The sequence below is a fragment of the Hyperolius riggenbachi genome, chromosome 9 (genome assembly GCF_040937935.1).
Source record: "Hyperolius riggenbachi isolate aHypRig1 chromosome 9, aHypRig1.pri, whole genome shotgun sequence".
Taxonomy (NCBI): Eukaryota; Metazoa; Chordata; class Amphibia; order Anura; family Hyperoliidae; genus Hyperolius; species Hyperolius riggenbachi.
The window spans coordinates 46498166-46524684 of record NC_090654.1 but is presented as its reverse complement, the minus strand read 5'-3'; the positions used below and the strand labels follow the sequence as shown (position 1 = coordinate 46524684).

Genomic DNA, 26519 nt, shown 5'->3' with positions numbered 1-26519 from the left:
CCTGGCACCTACTACACTATGCCAGGGGGTTTTAAGCAATGCGTACTCTGCTTTGGTGGATAGAAAATAACTGTGTGTAACAGCAGTAACTAATTATGGTGAACCAGAACCTAGGAGTGTGTAAGGGGCTAAAAAGGCGAAAAAAGCCCTCTTACTAAAACTATATGCAAAACAGAAATGTGCATTCTTAAAACAGAAGTCATTCGCAATTATTCAGGTTGTAGTGAGCACATGAGGTGACCTACAATGCATCACTGCCGAATATGCAAACCATCCTTTGTTGTCCCTGTAAGCTAGCCACAACTCCAGAACCACTGGAATGCAGCTTTAAGGGACATCATAGGGCTGATTTACATATACAGCAGTGGTGCATTGTGGGGCAACCTCATATGCTCACTACAACCTGAATAATCGCAAATACCTTCTGTTTTAAGAAGGCACATTTCTGTTTTGCATAGCATTTAGGTAAGGGGGCTTTTTGGTCCTTTTTAGCCCCTTACACACTCCTAGGAGTTCTGGTTCACCATGAGCTTGCTGGGTAATCTGTAACTGGGTATTTCAAGTCCTACCCCATAGAGCCACATTGATCCGGTCATGCACATGAGGACCAACCAGTCTGAAACGATCTGTATGCATTTTGGATTATTGTAGCTCAGTACAATTCACAAGATGATACATCATTGCATTCCAGCGGTTCTGGAGGTGTGCTTAGCTTGCAGAGACATCAAAAGATTTGCATATTCAGCAGTGATGCATTGTGGGAGACCTCATATGCTCACTCCAACCTGAATCACAAATACCTTCTGTTTTAAGAAGGCAAATTTCTGTATTGCATAGCATTTTAGTAAAAGGGTTTTTTGGTCCTTTTTAGCCCCTTACACACTACTAGGAGTTCTGGTTCACCATAAGGGCCCTTTTCCACCAGCGCGTTTGCGCTGGCTGAATCGCAAAAACGCAAACCGCTAGCGATTTTACAATCGCTACGGTTTGCTTTTTAACATGGGAATGATTCGTTTTTGCGGGGAACGCGAACGCGCGGCGGAGCGATAATTGCCGCGATTTTGCTATGCAGTGCATAGCATAGCAAAATCGCGGCCGCGAACGTCGGGGAATCGCCGGTAATTGCGATTCAGCAATCGCTAGCGTTCAGCGCGCACGCTAGCGACTGCTAGTGGAAAAGGGCCCTTAGGGATGAATAATGAAGTGCAAATATTTCAGAGTTCCTGCAAATTTATGTACATTTTTATGCAAATATATGCAGCTTGAAAATGGACCAATCAATTTAAACCTGGGTGGGACCTGATTGGTCAATTTTCAAGCTGCATATATTTGCATAAAAATATACATAATCCTGCATGAACTCGGAAATATTTTCATCTCATTGATCTTCCCTATTTACCATGAGCTTGCTAGGCAATCGGTTATCCTGATTGCTATTAGAATTTGCCTTGTTCAATTTTGGACTTCGTTGTGCTTTAAATGTTTAAGTTACAAATGCAGTAGGAGTTCCCCTTTAATCATGCTTTGAGTTGTGCCACTAGAGTAGCAGGAAACAACAAGATGATGTCAGCTGTACAGGAACTAGGATATTCCGCGGCTCACTGACCTTCACCGCAGTGGTGTCTGGATCCACAGAGAAATAGCCCAGCCTCTCAAACTGGAATTTATCAAACACTTTGCAGTTCTTCACAGACTGGTCCACCAGGGCGTCTGAGTTTACAGTCAGAGAGTTCTGAAGAATGAAAGAGAAAGATACCATTACTGGTGATCAGATGAGTACGACGAGGAGCCGACCAACAGCAGTGAGACAACAAGTGAGGCCTTCGCTCTATGTCCTTATGTGGTAATCTTCCCCTCATGTTTTGGACCCAATCACACTAGGGTGAGTAGTGGGCGATACCCGCTAATCGTTATAGCGCTAGCGCTTTTTAAAGCGCTAGCACAATTATAACTATGTAGCAGCGATCTCACTGCCGCGATTGCCGCCGATTGCGGGCGTTTCGCGATTAGCAGCAATCGCAAAACGTGTTGCCTGCAGTGTTCTATGGTGATCACAGTACAGTGCTGATCGCGATGGTCGGGAATCGCGAGAGTGTCCGTGGTTTTACCGCGCTAATTGCGGTAAAATCCTCCACGCAAAACTGCTACTTTCAAATGTGAATGGGCCCTTAGTGCTTGAGACAATAAGCATTGGGTGGGGAGTATGCAGAATCCCATAAAACTAACACTGGGAACACACAATGCATTCTCCAGTCCGCTCAGCAGGAATCAGCCGATTATTTCCGACATGTCCGATCCGTTTCCGATAGAAAAAGGGATTGATTTTGCGAAGTCCTCATCGGAAAATGGATCCCTTTTTCAATCGGGAGCGAGTTACAGAATAGGATTGGGAAGGGGGGGGGGGGGCCGCAGGGGGTTTACAATGACTCATTTCTTCAAGTAACATAGGGACCTCGCACACCAAAAAGCGTTTTGTGGATAGTTTTCATTTTTTTTAAATGCTGCAATTAACTTACAGTAAAATCACAGCATAATAGCCAGAATTGCGATTTAAAAAAAAATCGTGATCGCAGAAATTTTGCCAAGGTTTTAATGCAAGTCAATAGAAGCTGTTCTTTAACCACTCTGCGACCACCTTACGCAGGATGGCGACCACAGAGTGGCTCCCTTGTTCCTCTGTCGTGCCGTATATGGCGTCATCGCGAGATTAGACGGGAACTCGCTCACAAGCGCCTGTAAATAAACAATGCAGAGCTCCGTGATCAGCCTGCGATACGTGGGGGGGGGGGGGGCGGTGTTGGGGCAGATGGAATCTATGTAGCTCTGCCATCTGACGCAATGCTGCACAGTATATTGCCTTGTCACTTAACTGTCCCACGGAGGGGCTCACAATCTAATCCCGATCATAGGCACATGACTATGCATGTATTGTGCAGTGTACCTCATGGTAGTATGGGGCCAATTTAGGTGTGGGGAAAAAAGAAGAAGAAAACTATTTTTATTAAAAAAAATAAATAAAAAAAAAGCCATTTTAAATTTTTAATAATAAAAACAATTACAGCAGCAATCAAAGACCACCAAACAAAAGCTCCATTAGTGGCAAGAAAAAAACATTTGCCTGGTCACTGGGGAGTGGGGGGGGGGGGGGGGGGGAGTTTAAACCTGTGGTCCTCAAGATGTTGAAAAAACAAAAATAGCCCGCAAAACACTTTTCGGTGTGTCAGGGCCCTGAGTAAGAGGAATGCAATCTGCTATTGGCCACACACACAATGTATGTTGTAAAGTCTTTTTGTAGGATGATGACCTGATCTTTATAGAGGCGCACATACATCTAGTGATGTATAGGCATTTGGGGGGGGGGGGGGTGTCATGGGGTCTGTCGGTAATCACAATATTATACGCTGCTACCATCGCACTGATATTTTCCAGCTGATCGATACATACGATTGATTTTGCCCCCAAAATCAGTTGAGTCATTGATCGTGAATAGGGATGGTCAAGAAGATGCTAATAATTTCAAGTTGATGCAGCATTATGCAAATTTTATATGTGCAATTATGCAGCTTGAAAATGGACCAACTGTACTGCAGCAGGATTGGATCGATTCATTTTCAAGCTCAATAAATCTGCATGGAAAATTTGTACAATGCCGCATCAGCTCTAAATTTGCATCTCATTGATCATCCCTAATCGGGCATGCTTGTTGCAGCACAGATTTTCATCCAATTCAGAATTCCGATTAAAGCTGTAGCTCTATGGCCGTTCATGTTTGGAACTTACAGGATTTACATCACTCAAGAATCCACCGGGGACTTCAGAAGGATCCTCTGGATTTTTGTGCTTGAATCTGAAAGACAAGAAGAATGCATTTGTTTCCAGGAACTGGAACTCTCTCACTAGCATTCATATAGCGCTGACATCTTCCGCAGCGCTGTACAGAGTCTTGTCACTTAACTGTCTCTCAGAGGGGCTCACAATCTACGGCAATCCCCCTACCATAGGCATATATGTACAGTATGTATAGTAGAATCCCTTTGTATTGTAATGTAGGGCCCATTTAAAAGGAAGCCAATTAACTTCTCTTTTAATCTGTAGGTTTGTTTTTTTTAATTTCAGTTTTTTTATTAAAAAAAAATGACTTTTTTAATTAAAAAAACAAACAAACAAAAAAAACCCTAAAAATAGCAGCAGCAAATACCACCAAATGAAAACTATGTGTGTGAAGAAGAGGAGGTGAAATTGATTCGGGTGCTAGGATTTATGACCAAGCAATTAATAAAGTTGCGAAGTGCCAAATTATAAAAAATGGTCACTACGGGGATATAAACACCTGGGACTCAAGGGGTTAAAGGACCAATATGATGAAGATTGCAAAATCTGAACTAGATGTGTACACGTATATATACACCCCCCCAATACTTCTTGGAACATAAAATTGCATATTGTGCGCGTTGTATAATTGACAATCATTAGCTACTGTGGAATAACGCTCACATTTAAAGAGACACTGAAGCGAAAAAAAATGTATGATTATGATTTGTATGTGTAGCACAGCTAAGAAATAAAACATTAAGATCAGACACATCAGTGTAATGGTTTCCAGTACAGAAAGAGTTAAGAAACTCCAGTTATCTCTATGCAAAAAAGCCATTAATCTCTACGACTTTCAAAGTCGTGGAGAGGGCTGTCTTCTGACTTATTATCTCAACTGTAAGTGAACAGTTTTCTTTTTATCTGCCAGAGGAGAGGTCATTAGTTCACAGACTACTCTGAAAGAATCATTTTGAATGCTGAGTGTTGTGTAATCTGCACATATTATAGAATGATGCAATGTTCGAAAACAAACTATATACCTGAAAATAAAAATATGAGAATATTTTCTTTGCTGCTAATCTTCTAGTAATTATTCATAGTACACAACCAATTCATTATATCATTTTTTTTTTCACTTCAGTGTCTCTTTAAACAATCATTCAACAATCGCTTTGTTGTCAAAAATGTGCATTTGTTTTTGCACAAAGAGTTGCCTAATTTGCATTTTTTGCGCCCTGCAGGTGCAGTGAAAGATTGAATTTTGACCAGTGTTGCAATTAATCAGGCTAGTTTCACATATTGAGCCGCGTGGCCAGCAGAAGAGCCCGGGGCACACCATTCCCCCGTGTGCCAACTGGGCGTAGCACCGCCCCATTCAGTGAGGTTTGGTGCATTTACACTTACTGCATCGCCATAGACTTGCATTGCGGCATAATCCATGCAGTTGGCACTGCAGAGTTTGCGGTAGCCTTGTGTCATTTTCACTACGTCTCCATAGTGTGCAAGTCTTTATATACCTACATTGCCCTTGCGACACACTGCAGAGGGGGTGTGTACTGCACCACAGGAAGTGTATAAGAAGCATCAGGGAATTTAAAGTGGACCTGAACCCTTGCACAGAACATAAGGATACCAGAGAAATCCACCCTGCATTAACAGTAAATAACAGTAAATGCACCCTATACATTTTGAGAGTTTAGCCTGTTTAATTCCCCCTCATTTGTGTCTAATCACAAGTTGTAATTTGATGTCTCCCCGAGTCACGGCAGAGATGGCAGATAAGCTCATTTGAAAGCACTGGATGTTAACAATATGTCTGCTTCCATGAATCAGGAAGTAGAAACACTGCAGATTTATTGTAGGATTTGTATCAGCTGTAACAAAGAAATGCTTTTTATTTAAAGGTTATTATGATGTTGAGCATCTTTTAGAGCAGAGAGGACGTTCTGAGTTCAGGTCCACTTTAATCAGCATTATTCCCTATAGCAAGCAGAAATAGGCTGGGTTCCCCATTGTCACCTAACATTACTGAATCAAACCTCTCAGCAAACGGCAAATCATTCTTCACGGAATGTAACCACTTCATGACATAAGCTAAAGGGTTTAAATGTAGATGCGCTCCTGCGGTCCGCTTGCATTCTGGAAGAATGGACTTTTATATAAACGTCCCATTTGCACTAAAGTCTATAAAACAGAGAATTCTGTTCTTGGCATTTGCTATTTTGATTCCCTCTGACTGAAGCCAGTACTGATGTCATTTCCTCCCTTAGGGTTTAAACACACTAGAAGTCTTTTCTAAGCACTTGTGATTTTATAAAAATCCCCCATAGCATTGCATTAGCAAGAGCTTTTTCAAATCACATCGCTCCAGTGGGATCACACCCATAGCATTAAATTAGCAAGAGCCTTTCAAATCACAAAGCACTCAGAAAAGCGCTCCTAGTGGGTTCCAGGCCTTCCTCTTATTTTCTCCTAGAATCTGCACGGTCATAGTTAGCTTTCTTTGCAAAACATGTGAGCACAGCATAGATCAGATTTCAGCCTTGTGTCACACTGAAGTGCCCTCAGCCAATCAGTGAGGAGCAGGAATGTGGGAGGGGTGATGACAAGCTCCCTTCTCCTCGGCGATGGCGAAAATAGAGCCAGGCTGACTGAGATAAGACTTATTACAGCAGAAACATTTCTGAATAGATTGGAGTGCTTGCACTGCAGGGTGAGGTTCCAGGCTGCATAATGAACACAGTGCAGTGGGTAAATGGAATTTGATTTTGTGGCAGACAACCCCTCTTTAACTACTTTGGCCTCCTGGACGTACTAGCTACGCCCAGGAGGCCATGTGCGTGGCCACGCGCTCCCGCGGCCGTGCACGCGATCACTGATTCCTCTTCCCCGCAGAAAAAGCGACAGCTTCGCTCAGAAGCTCCGCTTTTTCTGGCTGTTGCGTCCCCATACGTCCCTCTAAGCATATGTTACGCTTAGAGTGACGTCATGTAAACAAACTCATGGCCGCCATCTTGTGGCCAAAAAGTAAAACTACAACTAAAAGTAAAAAAAAAAAAAAAAACACCTCAACACACATTTACATTATAAAAGTTCTGTTTACATCCCACCCTCCCAAAAAATACCCAAATAAAATGTTTAATATAAAAAAAAACAAAAAACATTACAATAATAAAAAAACAAACATGTAAATATTTACCTAAGGGTCTAAACTTTTTAAATATCAATGTAAAGATGAAATATTTCTATACTTTTATTTTAAACTTGTAAATAGTGATCAATGCAAAACGGAAAAAATGCACCTTTATTTCCAAATAAAATATTGTCGCCATACATTGTTATAGGGACATAATTTTAACGGTGTAATAACCGGGACATATGGGCAAATACAATACGCGAGTTTTAATTATGGAGGCATGTATTATTTTAAAACTATAATGGCTGAAAACTGAGAAATAATTTTTTTCCGTTTTTCTCTTATTCTTCCTGTTAAAATGCATTTACAGTCAAGTGGCTCTTAGCAAAATGGACCACCCAAAGAAAGCCTAATTGGTGGCGGAAAAAACAAGATATAGATCAGTTCATTCTGATAAGTAGTGATAAAGCTATAGGCTAATGAATGGGAGGTGAACATTGCTCGGATGCATAAAGTGAAAACGACTGAAGGCTGAAGTGGTTAAGAAGCCTTCACACTTATCTGTGCAATTTCTGGCTGTGTTTTTTCGCATTTGTGTTTTTAGGGTTACGAATCTTCTTATGCTTGTATTTTTATGCCAATTTTCACAAGAGTTTGTTTCCCTGCGCATACTAATGATGCTAATATACATTACATTTTTATATCATTAACTACACATCCACATTTCCAATGCGAAAATTTGCATTTCCCATCAACCGCTTTAGTTGCACAGACGTGACGCAGCAAGTGCCGCTACAGCCGCAGCCATGTGAGGCTCGCGTCTGTGCAGTTTGGGGGGCTGTGCGCGCGATTGTGCAGGAAGAAGCCCACCATTGCAATGTTGCCGGCAACAGGGGGGATTGGTGGCAGGGGACAAAAGTCCCCTAAGCCAATCCGCACGTCCACCAATAATGATCACCGGGTTTGTTAAAAAACTGTGATCATTCTCAATTGTTGCCGTCGCGCTGCCTACCATTCGATTTCCACCGCTTCCGTCGGCAATCGTTAGATTAATGAATGGGAACATTGTTCTCATTTATTAATCTCCCCACAGGCCACCGTGATCACAGGCAATAATGGATGCCTGAGTCACATCCCTAGTTACAATGTAAAAAACCATTACTTTCCTATAGTGTACTTCTTGTACATGAATAGCAAGTACTGCACAAGGACATCTTGTGGCCAAATAGTAAATTTACACCTACATACAAAAAGGAAATTTTTTTAATGTGGATATCAAAATGGTATATTATTATTGAATTATGGGCATGTGATTAGTGAAGTATGTAAAATTGAAAAATGCACCTTTATTTCCAAATAAAATATTGTCACCATACATTGTACTAGAGATATCATTTACACATTGCAGTTACCGGGACAAATGGGAAAATAAAATGTGTGGCTTTTAGCCACAGTATCACATTATTTTACAACTATAATGGATGAAAACTGAGAAATCATGATTTTTTTTCCCCTATTTTTATTTTTTTATTTTTACTCCTGTTAAAATGCATTTAGCATAAAATAATTAGCACAATGTTCCACCCAAAGAAAGCCTAATTAGTGGCAGAAAAAACAAGCTATAGATCATTTTGTTGTGATAAGTAGTGATAAAGTTGGGGAATGAAAGGGAGAAGCGCTGAAATGTGAAAATTCCTCTCATCCATAAGGTTAAAAACAACCCGCGGGCTGAAGTGGTTGACTTGCATTGTATGCGAATTACATGTCCAGTGAGGGGAAATTTTTTTTTTATCCTGCAGAAAATTTGCATCTAAAAATCAAATGCGAGGCCACTGATTTGCATTAGATGTGCAGCAAACACAAATCTGCACATTGTTAAGTGTGAAAGGGGCCTCAATGTTCAATGGTCCTGCAGTGAATTGTCGCTGAATTGTCCATCACATAGAACGAAAGTGAGGTTGAACTACCCTCTAGTGGCCACCCTCTTGTAGTGCAGCTGGGAAATTTCTCAACAAAGGCAGAGATCACGTTTTTGGTATGCAGTGTCTTGCTGCGTACCAAACACTTGCGAAAGCACATGTAATGATCGTCTATGCTGCCTTTTCAGAAGGCATCTGTGATTCCGCATAGCATCATAAAATTCAAAAAATCAAAATCTGCACAGCGCATGTGTTTAAATCAATGGCTACTGTAGGGAAAAACCCACATGCGTAACACCCCCCCCCCCCCCAAAAAAAAAAAATTTGTGATCCCTCCCTAAGGGCTTGTTCACGCTGAGGGCCATTACCTATTGCTGAATTTAGGCGATGGGGGCATCGCCTAATCCTAATAAAGTTATTATCGCCAAGCGAGTTCTTTACACGGTATCCAGTTACCCTTCGCATGCCTCCGGGAAGCGATGCTTCCCAGCAGACATGAGCGCTAGCTGATTTAGACCTACTTTTTGCAGGTCTAAGCTAACGCACCTAGTCACCGCAGCATCTGGGGGTCTCCTTTAATAAGGAGACCCCCAGAGCTCTCTGTTGGGCCGCCGCACACCCTAAAAGCCCCTCCACGTAGCTGCGCCAGGTACCCGTTAACATACATACCGCCGCTGATCACGACGCAAAATCCGTTGTGTAATTACAGTGACACTGTAAGCATAGGAGCCTGGGCAAAGCATCTTTGAATCTGAACCCGGGGCTCCCCATTGGTCCGCTGTTTGAACAAATGGCTCAGACAGCGGACCAATGGGGAGCCCCGGCTGCAGATTCAAAGATGCTTTGCCCAGGCTCCTATGCGGACAGTAATTACAGCGTTAAATACACTGTAATTACACAACGGATTTTGCGGCGAGAGGCGTCAGGTGATCGGTGGCCGTATGTATAATGACAGGGGTGCCTGGCAGAGCTATGTGAGGGGTTTCTAAGGTGTGCGGCGGATGTTCGGCATGTTTTCACATGTGTTGAGAGTGAGGCCGTGGTGCTGAAGGACCGCACCACAGCGTAAACCTCGCTCCCCATCGCCCGGTAAAAGGGAGCATCCCTGAGGCTTTCGCCTCATCACCTGGAATAGGATATGGCCCTAAGAGCGATTTTGTGTTTTTTTTTTTTTTTTTTTTAGCACTGGAGATTAAAAGCGCCAGTGCAATGATGCTAAATGTGATTGCTCTCACAAGAGCGATGCGCTATTGAATCGCAAATGCGGCTCCTGAACCACCATTTCCTGGGTGTTTGTGATTCAACAGAAAGTATGGGGAAATCGCAGTGTGCATGAAAAAGCGATTTCCTCAGCGATTTTTATGAATAAAGACATTGTATTTATTAATTTCCAGGTCAAAGCGTTCACTTCCTGACTAATGTCAGGAAGTGTAAAAAAAATTTTATCGGTCCACAAAAGGGAAAAGCGCTTTTAAAAAGCACTAACCAAAATCGCCCAGCGCTTGCACTAGCGATTTGTAAGGTGAACAAGGCCTAAAGGAGATGGTCTAGTTCAGTGATCTGCAAACTTGGCTCTCCAGCTGTTTTAAGGAACTCCCACAATGCATTGCGGGAGTCTGACAGCCACAGTCATGATTCATAAAGGCAAATGCATTGTGGGACTTGATGTTCCTTAACAGCTGGAGAGCAAAGTTTGCAGATCCCTGGTCTAGTTAAATTGTACCTATACTCACACTGGTCAATTCGCCTGGCATAAATTTCCCTTTTTTAAACAGGCCCAATCTGTTCTTTTCACCTCTTTATGATGTACAGTAATTGTGTTCCTACAAGTACCTTTCGCTCCACACCTTCCTGTAACCCCCAGTGTGAAATGCTACAATACATGACGGCACAAGATTACTGAGGTAGAAGGATTATGGTGTTGCTGCACTTACAGGCGGTCATACAGCCGCACTTCACACACCAGGGGGTTGGACACCCAATGGATAAAGGCTTTGGGTTTCTCAGCCACGTCTGATTTGGCGCAGGTGACCTCCAGCTCCACGACCTTCCCGTTAGCATCCTGCGGAGCAGAGGGGAGGAGTTGTGAAGAAGCAAAACACACTGATGATTAAAGAGGAACTGCAGTGAAAACAAGGAATACAATTGCTTATACATTTAAAACATTAATTTAGAAATGATTTAGTCAGTGTTTGCTCATTGTAAAATCTTTCCTTTCCCTGATTTACATTCTGAAACAGGTGGTGACATTTAGTCCTGTCAGGAGCAGCTCTGCGGAATGTTTACCATGCGTTCCAGAGACACTACAAAATATACCAGGTTTCCCAGAATGCTCTGGGAAAATTCCACATATCTAAACAGCCTAGGCTAAGGATCACTGGGAGTGGGGGTACCTACATTATACAGCACTATATAGACATAGGAAATGTTTCTGATGCTTTAAACAAGAAAATAAAAAAAAATAAAAAAAAAGTAAAAAAAAAAATCCTGAATAATTTTCTGCATTCCACTAAATGTCACTACCCTATCAGGTTAGCATTTTAAGACATTTGAAGCTAGTCCTAAAAATAATCATCCAGCATGCTGGGCAACCTGTCTGCAAGGGTGACTTGCCATTTCTTTCCTTCAGTGCAGACTTCCTGCTATTTGTCTGGCTGTAGTCATGATAATCAGACTGACCTCCCTGGCTTTCAATCTCTGCTCGATTTCTGTGCAAAAACAGGTTCAATTAATTATCATGATTTTGCCTGTAACTTACCAAAATGAGTTAAGCAACGATCTTGTATACACTTTGAGAATAATAAGCCAGGCCACTATTTTCCCACACTTCAGCTTTTTGTTTAGCAGAAAACCTGTAGTTTTGCGCACTCATGTTTTTTTAAATTGAAAGTCACGTTTGTATGTGAATTTTCGCACGCAAGTTTCCAGAGCAAGCGGAAATTTCATACGAGCGAGAATTTAGGGCCAGTTTCCACTAGCCTAATGCTTTCTGCACCTGGCTTACTGTAATGCATACCACTGCGGGTGTCTTCTAGGAGTCCGGATGCGGCTGTCACTGGCTGCTGGGGGGAATCGGGAGCGTGCTGCAGAAATCTGCAGCATGCAATCCATATTTTTGTCCCGCAGCGCATCGTATCACTCCGCAATGGCTAACCCACATTCACTGGAAACTACTCCATTGATCTACCAATGGTTGCAGAGCCCTTGCAGAAAATCGCAATATGAATTTGCGTCTAGTGGAAACTGGCCCTTTACACGAAAAATGCATGCCAAAAAACGGAACCCTGCCTTAGAAGTGCTGGATGAGCCCGACTCAGTTTTCACCTATTTTTTCCCTGGACCCTCAGGAAGGTTAAGAATTTTAGGCCTTGAACCCACTAAAAGTCACAAATCGCATTCACAATAGCTAGTGTTATTGAATTTGCATTTTGTACGCAATTTCATGAGAGTTTTCCAGCGATTTTAAAAAGTGGAAGCTTTTTGCCAGCGATTGCGATAGCGTTTTCCGATTTTAATTCAGATTGGTCCTTTCAAAGAGATAGATAGATAGATAGATAGATAGATAGATAGGATATCCTGTGCTTGTGATTTTGCTTATCACAATCGCTACTGCAGAATTGGTTACATCCACTTACATTGGCAAAGCGTTTAGGGAAATCGCTAGCGATTTAAAGTGATCCTTAAACACTCAAAAAAGAGCTCCGGTGGGTTCCAGCTCGAAGATAGTTTTACCGCTGTTGTGGTTTGATCATTTTTTTTTTTTTTTTTTAACTGTAATTTTTATTGAAATTTTCAATATGGGTACATCAATTTGTAAAAAAAAAAAAAAACAACATCAACCTGTACATATACTTCTATGAAATGTGGTTTGAGACATAGCCAACTCGATGTTCATATACACATGACATAATCGTTGTATTAAGTTGTTTTGTACATAGAATAATAAACAGGTATTAACTTAATTATCACATTCGACGGATTGAACATACGTCAGTGGTCCATTAGGAGTGAGTAATATATAGGTATGCGGTGGGATGAGGATATGAGTAAGAGGAATTAAAGTATGAAAGGGGAGCGAGTAGGAGAGGTCAAGGGAGGGAGAAGGAAGATAGATAGGAAGGAAGGAGGGGAAAGGGAGCAGAGAAGGAAAGGGAGCAGAGAAGGAAAGGGAGCAGAGAAGGAAAGGGAGCAGAGAAGGAAAGGGAGCAGAGAAGGAAAGTGAGCAGAGAATACCTGGAAATCTACTTTAGGTTATAACAACATTGGTTTTGGTTTAAGTTTTGTTTAGAGGAGAAATCTAACACACTCGTATTCTATATCAGTGGGGCTTATAGATATGAACGTTTGATCATTTTTTTAACCTCCCTGGCGTTGAATTTCCCCAGGATTTCTGTGCAAAAAGTGATTTAATTATTTTCATAACTTTTTTTTTTCTCTGTAACTTGCCAAAATGTGTCAAGCAAGGGTCTAGTATACAGTGCAGGAGAGTAGTGACGTGTATGCACGTTTATACTGTTCACAGCATGTTTTGTATGGACGGATATATCTGTCAATACCGCTAGGGAGGGTTACTCCATGTAGAGCAACCTTAACGCGACTTTTATTTATTTATTTATTTATTTTTTACAATGTAATCAGTGGAAATTTTTAAGGAGACATTGAAGTGAAAAAAAATTATGATATAATGATTTGTATGTGTAGTACAGCTAAGAAATAAAACATTAGGGGCAGAGACATAAGTCCAATATTGTTTCCAGTATAGGAAGAGTTAAACTCCAGTTAATCCATGCAAAAAAAAACATTGAGCTCCATGACTTTCAGAGTCTCAGAGAGCTCCGTCTTCTGAAGCTTATCTCAACTGTCAGTCACTGTATTTTCTTTTTTCTCCCTAGAGGACAGGCCAATAGTTCACAAGACTACTCAGCATTCTAAATGATTTTTAAAGAGTGTGTAAACTGCAAATATTAGTGAATGATGCAATGTTATTAAAAAACTATATAACCGAAATTAAAAATATGAGACTATTTTCTTTGCTACTAATCTTCTAGTAATTATCCGCAGCACCACACAAGCAATTCATTGTGTGTCTCTAACTACTCTAAGACCGCTTCCATGCCAATGGGCGTAGCCACGGCGGTAGCCCCAGGGCTGCCTAACGCCAATTGGCGTCAAGTCCTGGGGCTGCAGTTTGCAGAAGATCGCGCGCATCTCCTGCTCAGGGGGCAGAGTTCCGCCCCGCCTTCAGTTTACATGTAGTACAGCACTGCGATCAGCAGCAGCACTGTACTGGGGACAGCCGTGTGACACAGCTGTCCCCCTGGGGGACAAGAGAGCGATCGGCTCTCATAGGCAGAAGCCTATGACAGCCGATTGCCATGATTGGCCAGCTGGGGGGAGGGAGGGGATTGGGGGAAAAAAAAATAAAGGAAATAGTAAAAAAAATATTCAAAAAACAACAAATATTTATAAAAAATAATAATAAACACAAGGGGGCGATCAGACCCCACCAACAGAGCTCTGTTGGTGGGGAGAAAGGGGGGGGGGGGGGGGAAATCACGCGTGTGCTATGTTGTGCGGCCCTGCAGCTTGGCCTTAAAGCTGCAGTGGCCAATTATGAAAAAAACTGCCTGGTATTTAGGGGGGGGGGGGAGGGGTTTACCACTGTGGTCCTCAAGTGGTTAACTTTGTCAAAACAATGCGTCACTGGCGAGATACAAGGATGTACAAACCAAAACTCTAAAGAATGTCAGTAAGACAGTAAATACAACTCTATTCTCCAGCTGATGGCTAGAATTCCCAATTCAAGAGAAGCCAGCATTATTTAGCAGCGTATTAGCACAGGCAACACTCACCTTCACAATGTTCTGTACAGAGATGACATAGCCGGCGTGTCGCAGGCCCACAGGCTGATCGGGGGTCAGACGCTTGTAACCCTTCTCCATCACCTACAGACGGATCACATGACAGTCAGAGCATGCTTGGGAACAAGTTACCCTATCTGTCAAACCTTTACCTTCACCCTATCGGATCGCTCAAAATCGTCTCATCACCCAAACGACGGACTGTACACACATCCGATTTGGCGTGCGGACAAAAAAATCTGACGTGTGTATGGGCCTTTAACAGGCAGTGGGACAACTAACACAATCATATCAGTATCATCACATTATCAGTACCCGTAACACAACCAAGCCCCCGCATCACCCAAACCCATGCACGCCTCCAGGACTTCTCAAGAGCTGCTCCAACACTATAGAACTCCCTACCTCCCCCGATTAGGGTTTCCCCCTTCTTCAAGAAGGCCCTGAAAAAACTCACCTTTTCACTCTGGCCTTACACCCCCGCCCCAATGCTCTAAACACGCAGCTGAACTCTGGTCCGCTACCTTTCGTGCCCCCACCTCTCCCTCTAGATTGTAAGCCTTACGGGCAGGGCTGTCCTTGTGTCTCCTACCTGATCATGCACCTCCATTACTGTACACCCATCCTATGGATCTGAGTGAACTGGACTTGCCTAATCTCCATGCTCCCATCCAGTGACTGACTAAGCATTACCTTGTACTCATACTGTGCTGTGTGATCTGGTTTTCTTGTATTCCTGTATTGTCATATTGCTGTACGTCACCCCTAAATATTGTCTGTAATCATAACTAATGTACAGCGTTGCGTAATATGTTGGCACTTTAAAAATACAATAAATAAACCATATCATTTTGCAGTAAAATTATGTGCTATAATGAATAGTACAATGCAAACATTTTAGTTACCTATGAAAAAGTGTTGTAAAAGGAGGATGTTTTGAAAAAAAATCTCACACACACACACACACACACACACACACACACACACACACACACACACACACACACACACACACACACACACACACACACACACACACACACACACACACACACACACACACACACACACACACACAAATATTTGTCTTTAACAACTCTAAAGGTGCATACACACATCATGGAAAATGAAAGATCACAGACCAATCTTACCACCCTTCATGTAGTATGAGAGCCATACCTACACAGTCTATTCTATGGAGCTGCACTCCCCATCAGAAAAAAATCTTTGCAAGATGCTGCACACAAACATGCTGCACACACTCAAAAGATCTGTAGCTGCAAAAGATCTCTTCCTGCCAAAAATCCATTCCTGCAAATTGCAATACTAGTCTATGAGATCTGCAGATCATCATACACGCATGATTTAACTGACATTCATCTGCAGATCAGATCCACCAGGATGGATTTTCAGATCTGCGGATGATTGCTTGATCTGCAGATGAATGGGGTTGGGGGGGGGGAGGGGAATCACTCATGTGCTGTGTTGTTCAGCCCTGCAGCTTGGCCTTAAAGCTGCAGCGGTCAATTATGAAACGAACAGCCTGGTCTTTAGGGGGTTTACCACTGTGGTCCTCAAGTGGTTAAAGGGTACTTGTAACATTTTAACTAAAATACAAACTTATGTACCTCAGTAAGTCTGGATGGGGCAGAAGCTTCCCGGTTCCCTCCATTCCCCTCCTGGACTGCCAGCCTCTAATATTCCAGTTAAATGTTGACTGCTGCTTACTCACAGCTGAGCCCCCCTCCGTGCAGGAGCACGGCAGCTAAACTACGCATGCACAAAATACAGCCCTCACAAAAAGTACTGTCTGCGCAGTAGTGTGGAGCTGCTCGTTTACTGATGTGCTTTTACTCTATGCACAAGCAGCACTGAGCTACTGCACAGAGCAAACCCCTGGCGCCTGCGCAGCCTTGATCATACAAGGAGGGGAGCCTGGCTGCGAAGAGGAAGAGGGTCTCAGCCAGCAGCGGAGGGAGGTGGAGCACAAGGGAAACTTCTGCAGCTGTACCGTATTCTTCGTAATATAAGATGCTCCGGACTATAAGACACACCTAGGTTTAGAGGGCAATCAGGGAAAAAAAAATATATATATATTCTAAACCTGGTGCGTCCATTTTCCAGGAGCATCTTGTAGATGTTCTCCCCCAATTATTGTTTCCCCTTTGTATCTCATGTATACCCCCTTCTGTCCCCTTTATCTCCTCAGCTCCCCCTGAATAGATGAAAGCAGCAGCAGCACGGCTCACCTAATCCACTGGAGCCCGCAGTGATCAGAGACCTCTCCTCCCTCTCACTGCGCCCCTAGTGATGGCTTCTGCTGATGATGCAATCAGAAGAAGCCGTCACTAGGGGAACAGTGAGAGATAGGGGAGGTCTCGGATGCTTGACAATTTCCTGTAGACACTCATCTATGTACAGAGACCGCTATGCAGAATCAGGTTTAATAGTGTAGTAGCTGGGCTTTACTCAGCTGAATATAATCTAATATCTGGACCGTTTCAGAATCTTGCAGTGCAGCCTTCGTAGATAATAAAACCTGTGTCCCTGCGTCCTCCTTTGTCCCCGTGCTTCCAGACCTGACAGTTTGCTGTCTGTGAACCTCATTGCATTGTGGGAAATAGCAGCTTTTTCCAACTGCCAAGCAAGCAACATCTCCCTCTGTGCATATACTGGAGACAGCAGTGGGTGAAGGGGAGCATGTCTGTGTGTGTGTTGTGCAGGGGGGTAGCGGCCGGGGCCTAGAGCCCGTTTAACGAACGGGCTTTTTTTTACTAGTTATAAAGTCCAAGTTTTAAAACAATCCAGAAATGGACTACTGTCTGTTCCCTTTGAGGTCTATGAATAATGAACCATACAACGCTCGACTACATACCTCTCTGAAATCCGTCTGTTCGATGTACACAGTAGAAGAGAACGGGACGGTGTGGGAACCTTTGGACTCATCAGCTGGGAAGTTGGGAACTGGGACATCAAATGCCTTTTGGGAAGAAAATGGAACAGGTTAAGGCTACAGGAATTCCTGTCCATTCTCTGATGGCTCTGCCTATACAGCCACGTCTCACCTTCTCTGCTGGGAAGTTTGTTATGGTGACCTTCAGGGGTTCCAGCACAGCCATTACACGGGGTGCCGTCTCATTCAGCACCTCCCTCACACAGGCCTCCAATAAGTGTGGCTCCATCGTCGTCTGAGCAACGGTCACTCCCACCTACACCAATATCAAAGCAACATTATTCACAAATCACAATTCCCTCAGGTCACAAATGCTGGGAGCAGCCAGTGCATACGTACGCAATTTCCAGTTCAATGAAAAAAACCTGTACAGTGTGGAAAAAGGGGCTCTGCTGCTTACAATCAGTAAAGCTGGCACACAGAAACTTACTCAAATGACTGACAAAGCCCCACATTAAGGTGAAAGCAAGTCCATTAAACAGTCGGCAGCAAAATAGGGCATCACTTATTTGACTCCCTATAGCTGTGCACAGCTACAGGGATTTGGGTGTGTATTCGCATCAGAAGTGCAAGCTTGCGTCTCAGACACGCACACTGGCACAAGTGGAAATGGGCCATAATTCTGAAGATAATAATCCTATAGATGGTGACAGCGCCTGGAAGAGGGAGAAGACCACACATCAGAAGGGTGGTGGGAGCCATCAGTATAGTAAGGCAGTGCTGAACTGATCTGCATTAGCGTGCCGTAAATTTGCGCTCCCAGTGTGAACTAGCCCTTACAAAGCTAGCAGAAAGCTCTTCAATCAGTTACATGGGAATCTTATGCAGAATGTACTATATTATAATGAAATCAAATTGCAAAAGAGGAAGAACTACTGGGCCACCACAAACCTTTACTTGGCTGCCATTAGACCAGTGACAACTGGAATCTCACATCGTTGATTGGGGCAGCACAAACACTTTACATTTAGGATTAGAACACTTTTATAAACAGAGGGCACTTATCCACTAGAAAACACGATTGCATATGCAAATGGGCTGCAAAGTGATTGCGTTTCCATCCATTTCCCCTACTCATGATTGCGCCGCTTCACGCCCGGTATAAGTGCAAATGCACAAAACTCAAGCACCCTGGCGATTGCGATTCAGGGAAAAGCTAACTGTATTAGCGCCCAGAGGAAAAGAGCCCTTGGGCCTATTTTCCACAAGCAGCCAGGTGTGCCTGTCCGCTGCTCCTGTCCACCGGCCCGTCGCTTGCTAGCACTGGGCACCAAATCAGTTCATTTCGGTGCTATGCTGCACAGGGTGCGTAAGCGCAATTCTGGGATCCAGCGTTCACAAGATCCCAAATTACATCTCCCTCTAAGTTTCTAGGGGAAATGGTATTTTACACCGCCGGGGAGTTTAGAGGCAGCAGGGAGAGCAGTAATTTGGGCCCCCTGCGCCCAACTGCCCAGTGCCTGATAATATATAGTCCTGGGCACTGACACACACCCACCGCGCCAGACACACACACACACACACACACACACACACACACACACACACACACACACACACACACACACACACGTTCCCCATTGGGCTTGCATCGGAGAAAGCAAGTTGCTGTTCTCAGATGTCACATGAGATTTTTTTCACCACAGGGTAACACTGCCACATGTCAAATGTGACCCATGGAATTACGAAACGCTTCCATTTGGCTGCAGCTGAACGGCACCTATGGCCGGAAGCCGTGCAGCTGAACGGTACAACAAACCAGCAGTTCAGCCCTCCATGCAAAAGAGGCCTGAGGTTTTGCTTGAAATTTTCACTGAAAGTTGCTAGAAATCACATCTGCTTACACGCCTCAAACAAGATATTATAATAGAAAATAGGGAGTTACGTACCCTGGCGCAGAAGTTATTGATGGCCTCTGGCGGGAATCCTCTCCGTCGCAGAGCTGTCAGTGTGAAAAGACGGGGGTCATCCCAGTCCCTACATCAGGAGAGGAATTTCAGGGCTGATGGGTTGAGTGACAGAGGGGTGGAGAGTTTTATAGGTTGCGTCAGCTCGCTTACCTGACGGCGCCGGTCTCCACCAGCTTGATGATCTTCCTCTTGGACACGACGGTATAATGCAGGTTCAGGCGCCCATATTCCCACTGCACGGGGCAGTAGATGTCCAGCGCGTTACACAGCCAGAAGTAGGAGGATCGTCTAAGAATTAGACAAGACAAATAACATTTATATTGCGCTTTTCTCACGGTGGACTTAAAAGCACTTGAGCTGCAGCCACTAAGGTGCACTTTATAGGCAGTAGCAGTGTTAGGGAGTCTTGCCCAAGGCCTACTTACTGAATAAGTGGAGGCTTACTGAACAGAAAGAGCCGAAATTTGAACCCAGGTCTCCTGTGTCAGAGGGAGAGCCCTTAAAGAAAACCTGTACTGAAAATAAAAGTCAAAATAACCATACACAGGTCATACTTACCTTCCATGTAGTCTACTCCTCAGTGTCTTTCTCCTGTCCCGCGTCCTATTTGTTCACTATGATCAAGGGAATTTTCCGTCCTCCATTTTGAAAATAGCCATTACCCCATAACAGCTTTCTGGTCAGCACACAGTTAAACTGTAACATCGCCCACTTGAGCCATAGGGAAACATGAACATTACCTGGTACATCCGTTTTCCTCTCAGCTATAACTGACAGCAACTGATATTTTACTGACAGCAACTGATCTATTTCAGATCTGACAAAATCTTGTCAGAACTGGATGGGATTATTGTCAGAAGAAAAAATAGTGAGCTTCTGAGAGGAACTGATGGCAAGGTAACTATGTAATGTTCATTTGAAGTTACCTCATGTGTTTATTTTAAATATTTTTACTCAGTACAGGTTCTCTTTAACCTCCCTGGCATTATGATTATTTCCAGATTTAGGGTCTAAAAGTCATGCAATTTTCTCACACACTTTTTCACAGAGAGATCTGCAGCAGCTCCTGCATACAACTCACCCAGGCACGGGACTACCGCTCTGAGCTGTTGATTTCCATCCCGAGCCTGACTCTGAATTACCGCTGAGGAGGTTGCCCAGTACACCAACCAGCAGTGGAATCAACTCACAAACAGAAAATTGGCTGACATGTTTGGCATAAGGGCTCAAGTGAGGTTTTGGACCAAAGCAAATGCTGGGTTTTTAGGGGATGCACACACTTTTCCAACTCGCGAGCTACTTTAAAAACTTCCAAATTGATCTACCGTGCCAGCCCCCTAAGCAAAAAAGCACATAATTAGGAAGACCTCCCCCCTCCCAATCTCCAAATATAATTACTGCACACTGCCCTGACCCAGTGTCTCTCGTCAAAGTGTGGCAGCCACCTACACTACTTGCTGTCACACCTTGTTCACCAACAACTAACTGCTCCAGATGTCTGCCCCAGCGAAGCTAATTTGAGCTATTACCTGGCAGTCTGGCTGGCATGCTGGTCCCAGCCAGTCATTGCTGCAGTGTAGATGTGCCATTGCAGCAGCTGGTAGCTGCAAGACTGCATCCTGCCCTCAGAAACATTAAAGAGAATCTGTACTGTCCGATTTGTACAATAAAAAAAAACACACCAATCGAGTCACTGTGATCTCCTGGATTCCTCTTTGCCGTTTCTGCCACAATCCTTGCTTTTAATCGCTAGTTTTAGGCAGTGTTTACAAACAAAAAACATGGCCGCTAACCAGGAAGTGATGTTTGTGTATTCTATATCATGTTACAGTATACTACAAGTTTTTATTACATAGTGAATTATCTGCACTCCAGTCAGAGTTTCTCAGCATGGGCAGCTCCCTCCCCCTCAGACAAACTGAAACTGGGAGCAGAGACCTGTCTGTGAGGGATAGACAAAGCACACACACACACACACACAGAGCTTGCAGGGGGCGTGCATAACTTCTCCCTATCACAGCAGAGGCAGTGCATTCCTCTCTGGCTCGACAAAGCTTGACAAAGAAAAGATGATTAGATACAGTGGTTTGCAAAAGTATTCAACCCCCTTGAAATTTTTCAACATTTTGTCATATTACTGCCACAAACATGAATCAATTTTATTGGAATTCCTCGTGAAAGACCAATACAAAGTGATGTACATGTGAGAAGTGGAACGAAAATCATACATGATTCCAAACATTTTTTACAAATACTTTTGCAAAACACTGGATGTGAGGTAATATATTGGGGTGAGGATGATATGTACGGTAATATGCAGAATATAGCCACCGTATGGTATCGCACAGAAGCGTATTTTTCATTTTTCGGGCTGCATCACAGGTGTATGTCAGCCAGTCTGGCTTTGAAGGTAGTGGCAGCGAGCTTCATGGACACTGGTAATGTAATTCTGTATGTAGATGTACATTACCTCTGCCCTCATTGTCCAGCAGGGGAAGAGGTGTCTACTGCTAATTAGCTGCCAATTGAGGAAGAATAGGCTGGTCGGCATGGCTTTTGAACTCTGGAGTCAGCCATTGTCCCATTATACAAAGCAAGACTACCAGAGTCTTGGGGACAGGGGAAGCGGACACAGGAAGGTTTGAAATTTACATGACAGCTGGCTGGAAGGGGTTTTGAAATCTCTGCAGCCTTTAAAAACTGAGACAGGAAAGCTTTGATATGCTAGGAAATAATGTTGCGGAAGCCTTAATCAATTGTCACCTGGAGTGGGGTGGGGTGGGGGGGGGGGGGGGAGGGAGGGTGGAGTCCTTTTTGATGATCTGAATATTGGGACAGGAAAAGCCATGACCTTAGCATATCACAGCTAGCCCAGATGTGACAGGTGGCTCGGCAGACCGTGATGTCACAATCTGGGAAATTGCATTAGGTTGTGGGACGGAACATCCATTGCCCGGGGCACACATTTTGCTATAAAACAGCAGCCTGGGACAGTCACAAATCGTAGCTCTCTGGAGATAGCAAGGACGCTAAGGGCTGCCCGACTACTGGTCAAAGCGGTGTTCTCCCGCCAATGACGTTCAAACAACGCTGATAACGTTTATTTTTCCTCGTTTATTTCGGTAAGCAAATAGCTTTGTGTGTAACTTTGTTTTTTAACTCTGCAATGTTTATTTTGTTTTTTGTAAATATTTTGTATATATTATTTTCTGCATTGTTCCATTTTTTTCTCTGGAATATTAAATCGTTATTTAATAAGTTTGACTTCTGCTGTACTAAACTAACACTCATAGCCTAGAAGAGACTGAAGTGTAACTGTGTATAAGTCCATGCCTGATTTTACGTTTGCGCAACCCTACCGTATGAGATTGTAATTGCATTGTGTGTGGGGCGTTTGTCATACGTTGGCCTAAAGCGCGCAGCTGACCAAACGTACGAAAACGCCAGTGCGAGTAGCTCGACAGCAGAGAGGCTAACAGTAAAGTTCGGAACGACTGTTAGTGGTTTTGCTTCACTACAGTAAGATTGCAATTGTGCGTGTGTGTGCGTGGCGTTCCCGTATTCGGCCTAAAGCGCAAAGCTGACCCGAATACGAAAACGAGGATTGCGCGCTGAGCACTCGACAGCAGAGTGGAAGTGTCTAGCAACAGCTAGTGGTGGCAGTGAGAAGTGTTCTGAGGGCTACCAGCCTTGTTTTAGCTTGACTAAGGCTGCTTCCCCTCTAGATCTGGTCAAACCCGCAGTCGGGAACCGTATACGCAGGCGTGCCGCGGGCCGGTTCCTGACACTGTATATTACAGACAATGCAACTAGGAAAGGCTGCAGTAATTCAGACCACATTAGAACAGGTATAGGAACTTATAGGATGGAAGAAAAGGCTGAAGATTTTGTTAGAGTCTCTTTAAGACTATGCCACATCAGGCCACAGACTGTCTCTGGCATTCCTTCCATTTCCCAATGTCTACCAGTGAAAGAAAGTTGTAGGCTTTAGTAAGGCCAGGTGGGGGGCACTAGAGAGTGAACTGAGTACTTCCAACTAAGACCAAAGGACAAGCATAGAAAAGTCCACCATTAGTAGCCAATTGGCTTGCTATTTTCATTTTGTTAGCATGTTACATTAGCAGTTTTTTATAGGGCTGTGTCCCATAGGAGCCAGTAATACACTTTCTACGTCTCTCTAATAAAGAGGGCCAGTAATTTGACGGCAGCTCACCTTGCCTGGAACTCTTTGGTGCACAGAGAATGTGTGATGTGCTCTATGGAATCACATAGACAATGTGTATAGTCATACGTGGGGTATATACACCTGCGGAGAGAGGAATCACCATTAACACGCATGATCAGACTCACAGAACGCCACAAGTGCGACCAGCCACAAAACAGGAGGTATAATAGACAAGAGACAAACTGAAAGCACAACGCCTGAAGCAGCTGCAACAATGTAACACCATTATGCATGTGCGAACCCATTCCCGGCTAAGCAGATCTGGGTTCATCAGACATTTGTAGGCACAGTGCACAGGGCCTTTCAGAGAGAGGGATCAGATATAACGGTTTAACGCTACTTCCTGCGTTTAGGGCTTTTTTATCATGGAGTGGTTCCATGCTACTGCGCAGACGGCCATGTTTGTTCACGGACCGGAGCAGGGCTGTTAACTTCCAGAGGGTCCATTGTTGGATTGGTGGTGTTGAGTAGGACGTGGGAATACTCTGGAGAATCCAGATGCTTCCCTCTACCAAGGCAAGTATCTGACTATTGCTCAAAAGTCTCTTTAGCGCTGTGGCTGCATTGAGACACCGTAATACAGACCCGACGAAGCAGGCAGGTCCCGCGAAACGCGTCATGCTTTCTGGTGTCAAAATAAAATACATTTCTATACTTTCAGCCTGGGTAAGACTGTTTCATTATCCAGTCAGAATTTATTACATAGAGCCTTTGGGGTGCCTCCTCCCCCCCAATTTGTGTAGAGTTCTTCCCTCCCCTAGGGGTTTTCCCTGTGATATTCATCCAGCTGGATCTTTGTCTTCCAGAATGCGACCCATCCCTGAGAAGATTTCTGATCCGCATGGATATGGTATTACCCATTTGCCTGTTACCGTGGTTGCCTATCAGCAACCCAGTTTTGTAAATCAAGGGGAAAAAAAAAAATGTACTAAACCTGGTGCATCCATGGTGAAGGGGCATCTTGTGGATTATGCCCCCTTTGTACCTCATGCCCCTTATATCTCCCCATGTCCTCCTCTGTCCCACTTATGTCCTCCTGTGTCTCCCATGTGTCCTTCTCTATGCCCCTTTGTGTCCCGCTTGTGTCCTCTATGCCCCTTTGTGTCCCCGTGTCCTCCTCTGCATGGGCACAGTACAGGGAGTCCCCGACATTGCGGCGGGTTGGAGGTTTGTATTGGCAGGCGTTCACAAGTCAGGAACTCCCTGCATCTGGACTATAAGACGCAGTGACTTTTTAACCCCACTATTGAGGGAGAAAAGGGGAGTCTTATAGTCCAAACAGTACAGTAATCCTACCACAGTCATATGTCCATCATAGTTTAGGGCCAATTTTAGGGGTAAGCCAATTAACTCCTCTACGTTTTCTGGATGTAGTGGGAAACTGGAGTGCACGGAGGAAACCCAACACAGACGCGTGAAAGCAGTCTGTGTTTTACCTTCACCAGTTATGAGCAGAATGGAAAGATGTGTGAGAGGTGAAATAAAGCAGAAACAGGCAGCGGTTTCAGCTCTTTGGAATTCTCACAGATTGGCTGTGGCATCTCTTCTTGTCCTGGTGTCTATGGGAGAAGACATCCAGGGGGTTTCAGAGATGCCGAGGACCAGCAGTCACAGTGCAGCAGTGAGAAACCGGTCAGTCCACCAGCTGAAAGCCCGGCACCTACCATTGGTCTCCTGTGCAGTGGTGAGCGGTGTATTTTATCCTATAGGCCACTGGGTCCATCTTCCCATCTTCCATCACCAGCTTCATTCTCAGCGTAACCTCCCCCTCAGCAAACTTCCCTTTCCTCATTCCCTTAAGAGAGAGAGAGAGAGAGAGAGAGAGAGAGAGAGAGAGAGACAGCATATGGTGAATGCTCATACAATCACTGATCTATTAACCAGTTTCTAGAGGGACATGTTTAACCACTTCAGCCGGTTTCACTTTATGCATCCGAGCAATGTTCACCTCCCATTCATTAGCCTATAACTTTATCAATACTTATCACAATGAACTGATCTATATCTCGTTTTTTCCGCCACCAATTAGGCTTTCTTTGCGTGGTACATTTTGCTGAGAACTACTTTACTGTAAATGTATATTAACAGGAAGAATAAGAAAAAAAAAAAAAAAAGGAAAAAAATAATTTCTTCTCAGTTTTCGGCCATTATAGTTTTAAAATAAAACATGCCTCCATAATTAAAACCCACATATTGTATTTGCCTAATAGTCCTGGGTATTACACCATTTAAATTATGTCCCTATCACAATGTATGGCGCCAATATTTTATTTGGAAATAAAGGTGCATTTTTTCCGTTTTGCATCCATCACTATTTACAAGCTTATAATAATAATTCAAAAAAAAAAAAAAAAGGAATAGATAAATATTTATGTGCGCTTTTTTTATTGTAATTTTTTTTTTTTTTAATTAAACATTTTATTTGGGTATTTTTGGGAGGGTGGGATGTAAATAGTAATTTTTTAATGTAAAGGTTTATTTTTTTGCATGTAGATGTAGTTTTACTTTTTGGTCACAAGATGGCAACCTTGAGTTTGTTTACATGATGTCACTCTACTACGCTTAGAAGGATGTAGGAGGCAGAAAAAGCGACGCTTCCTAGAGAAGCGGTCGCTTTTTCTGCCGGGGAAAGGAATCTGTGATCAGGCACCATGTCCCGATTCATTGATTCTTGGGCTATCGAATCGCGGCCTGGAGTGCGT

The 26519-nt window shown here is 43.7% G+C and overlaps 1 protein-coding gene and 1 non-coding gene across 2 annotated transcripts in view; both read right to left on the bottom strand.

The window, feature by feature from the left end:
* Window positions 1–1522: 1522 nt before the first annotated feature.
* The window catches only part of QARS1 (glutaminyl-tRNA synthetase 1), a 135046-nt gene continuing 110049 nt past the window's right edge, over window positions 1523–26519 (bottom strand). Inside the window, exons 14-23 of the mRNA XM_068252658.1 lie at window positions 25482–25612; window positions 23806–23898; window positions 19743–19880; window positions 19572–19659; window positions 17795–17938; window positions 17605–17709; window positions 14721–14813; window positions 10803–10930; window positions 3781–3847; window positions 1523–1732 (exon numbers count right to left, since the gene is read on the bottom strand). Coding sequence (XP_068108759.1) covers window positions 1538–1732; window positions 3781–3847; window positions 10803–10930; window positions 14721–14813; window positions 17605–17709; window positions 17795–17938; window positions 19572–19659; window positions 19743–19880; window positions 23806–23898; window positions 25482–25612 — 1182 coding nt within the window. The 3' untranslated portion in view covers window positions 1523–1537. The remainder of the gene's footprint in view (window positions 1733–3780; window positions 3848–10802; window positions 10931–14720; window positions 14814–17604; window positions 17710–17794; window positions 17939–19571; window positions 19660–19742; window positions 19881–23805; window positions 23899–25481; window positions 25613–26519) is intronic.
* Window positions 25280–25414, bottom strand: LOC137533738 (small nucleolar RNA SNORA14). The gene has a single exon (XR_011024203.1). It is a non-coding gene; the product is annotated as a small nucleolar RNA SNORA14 (small nucleolar RNA).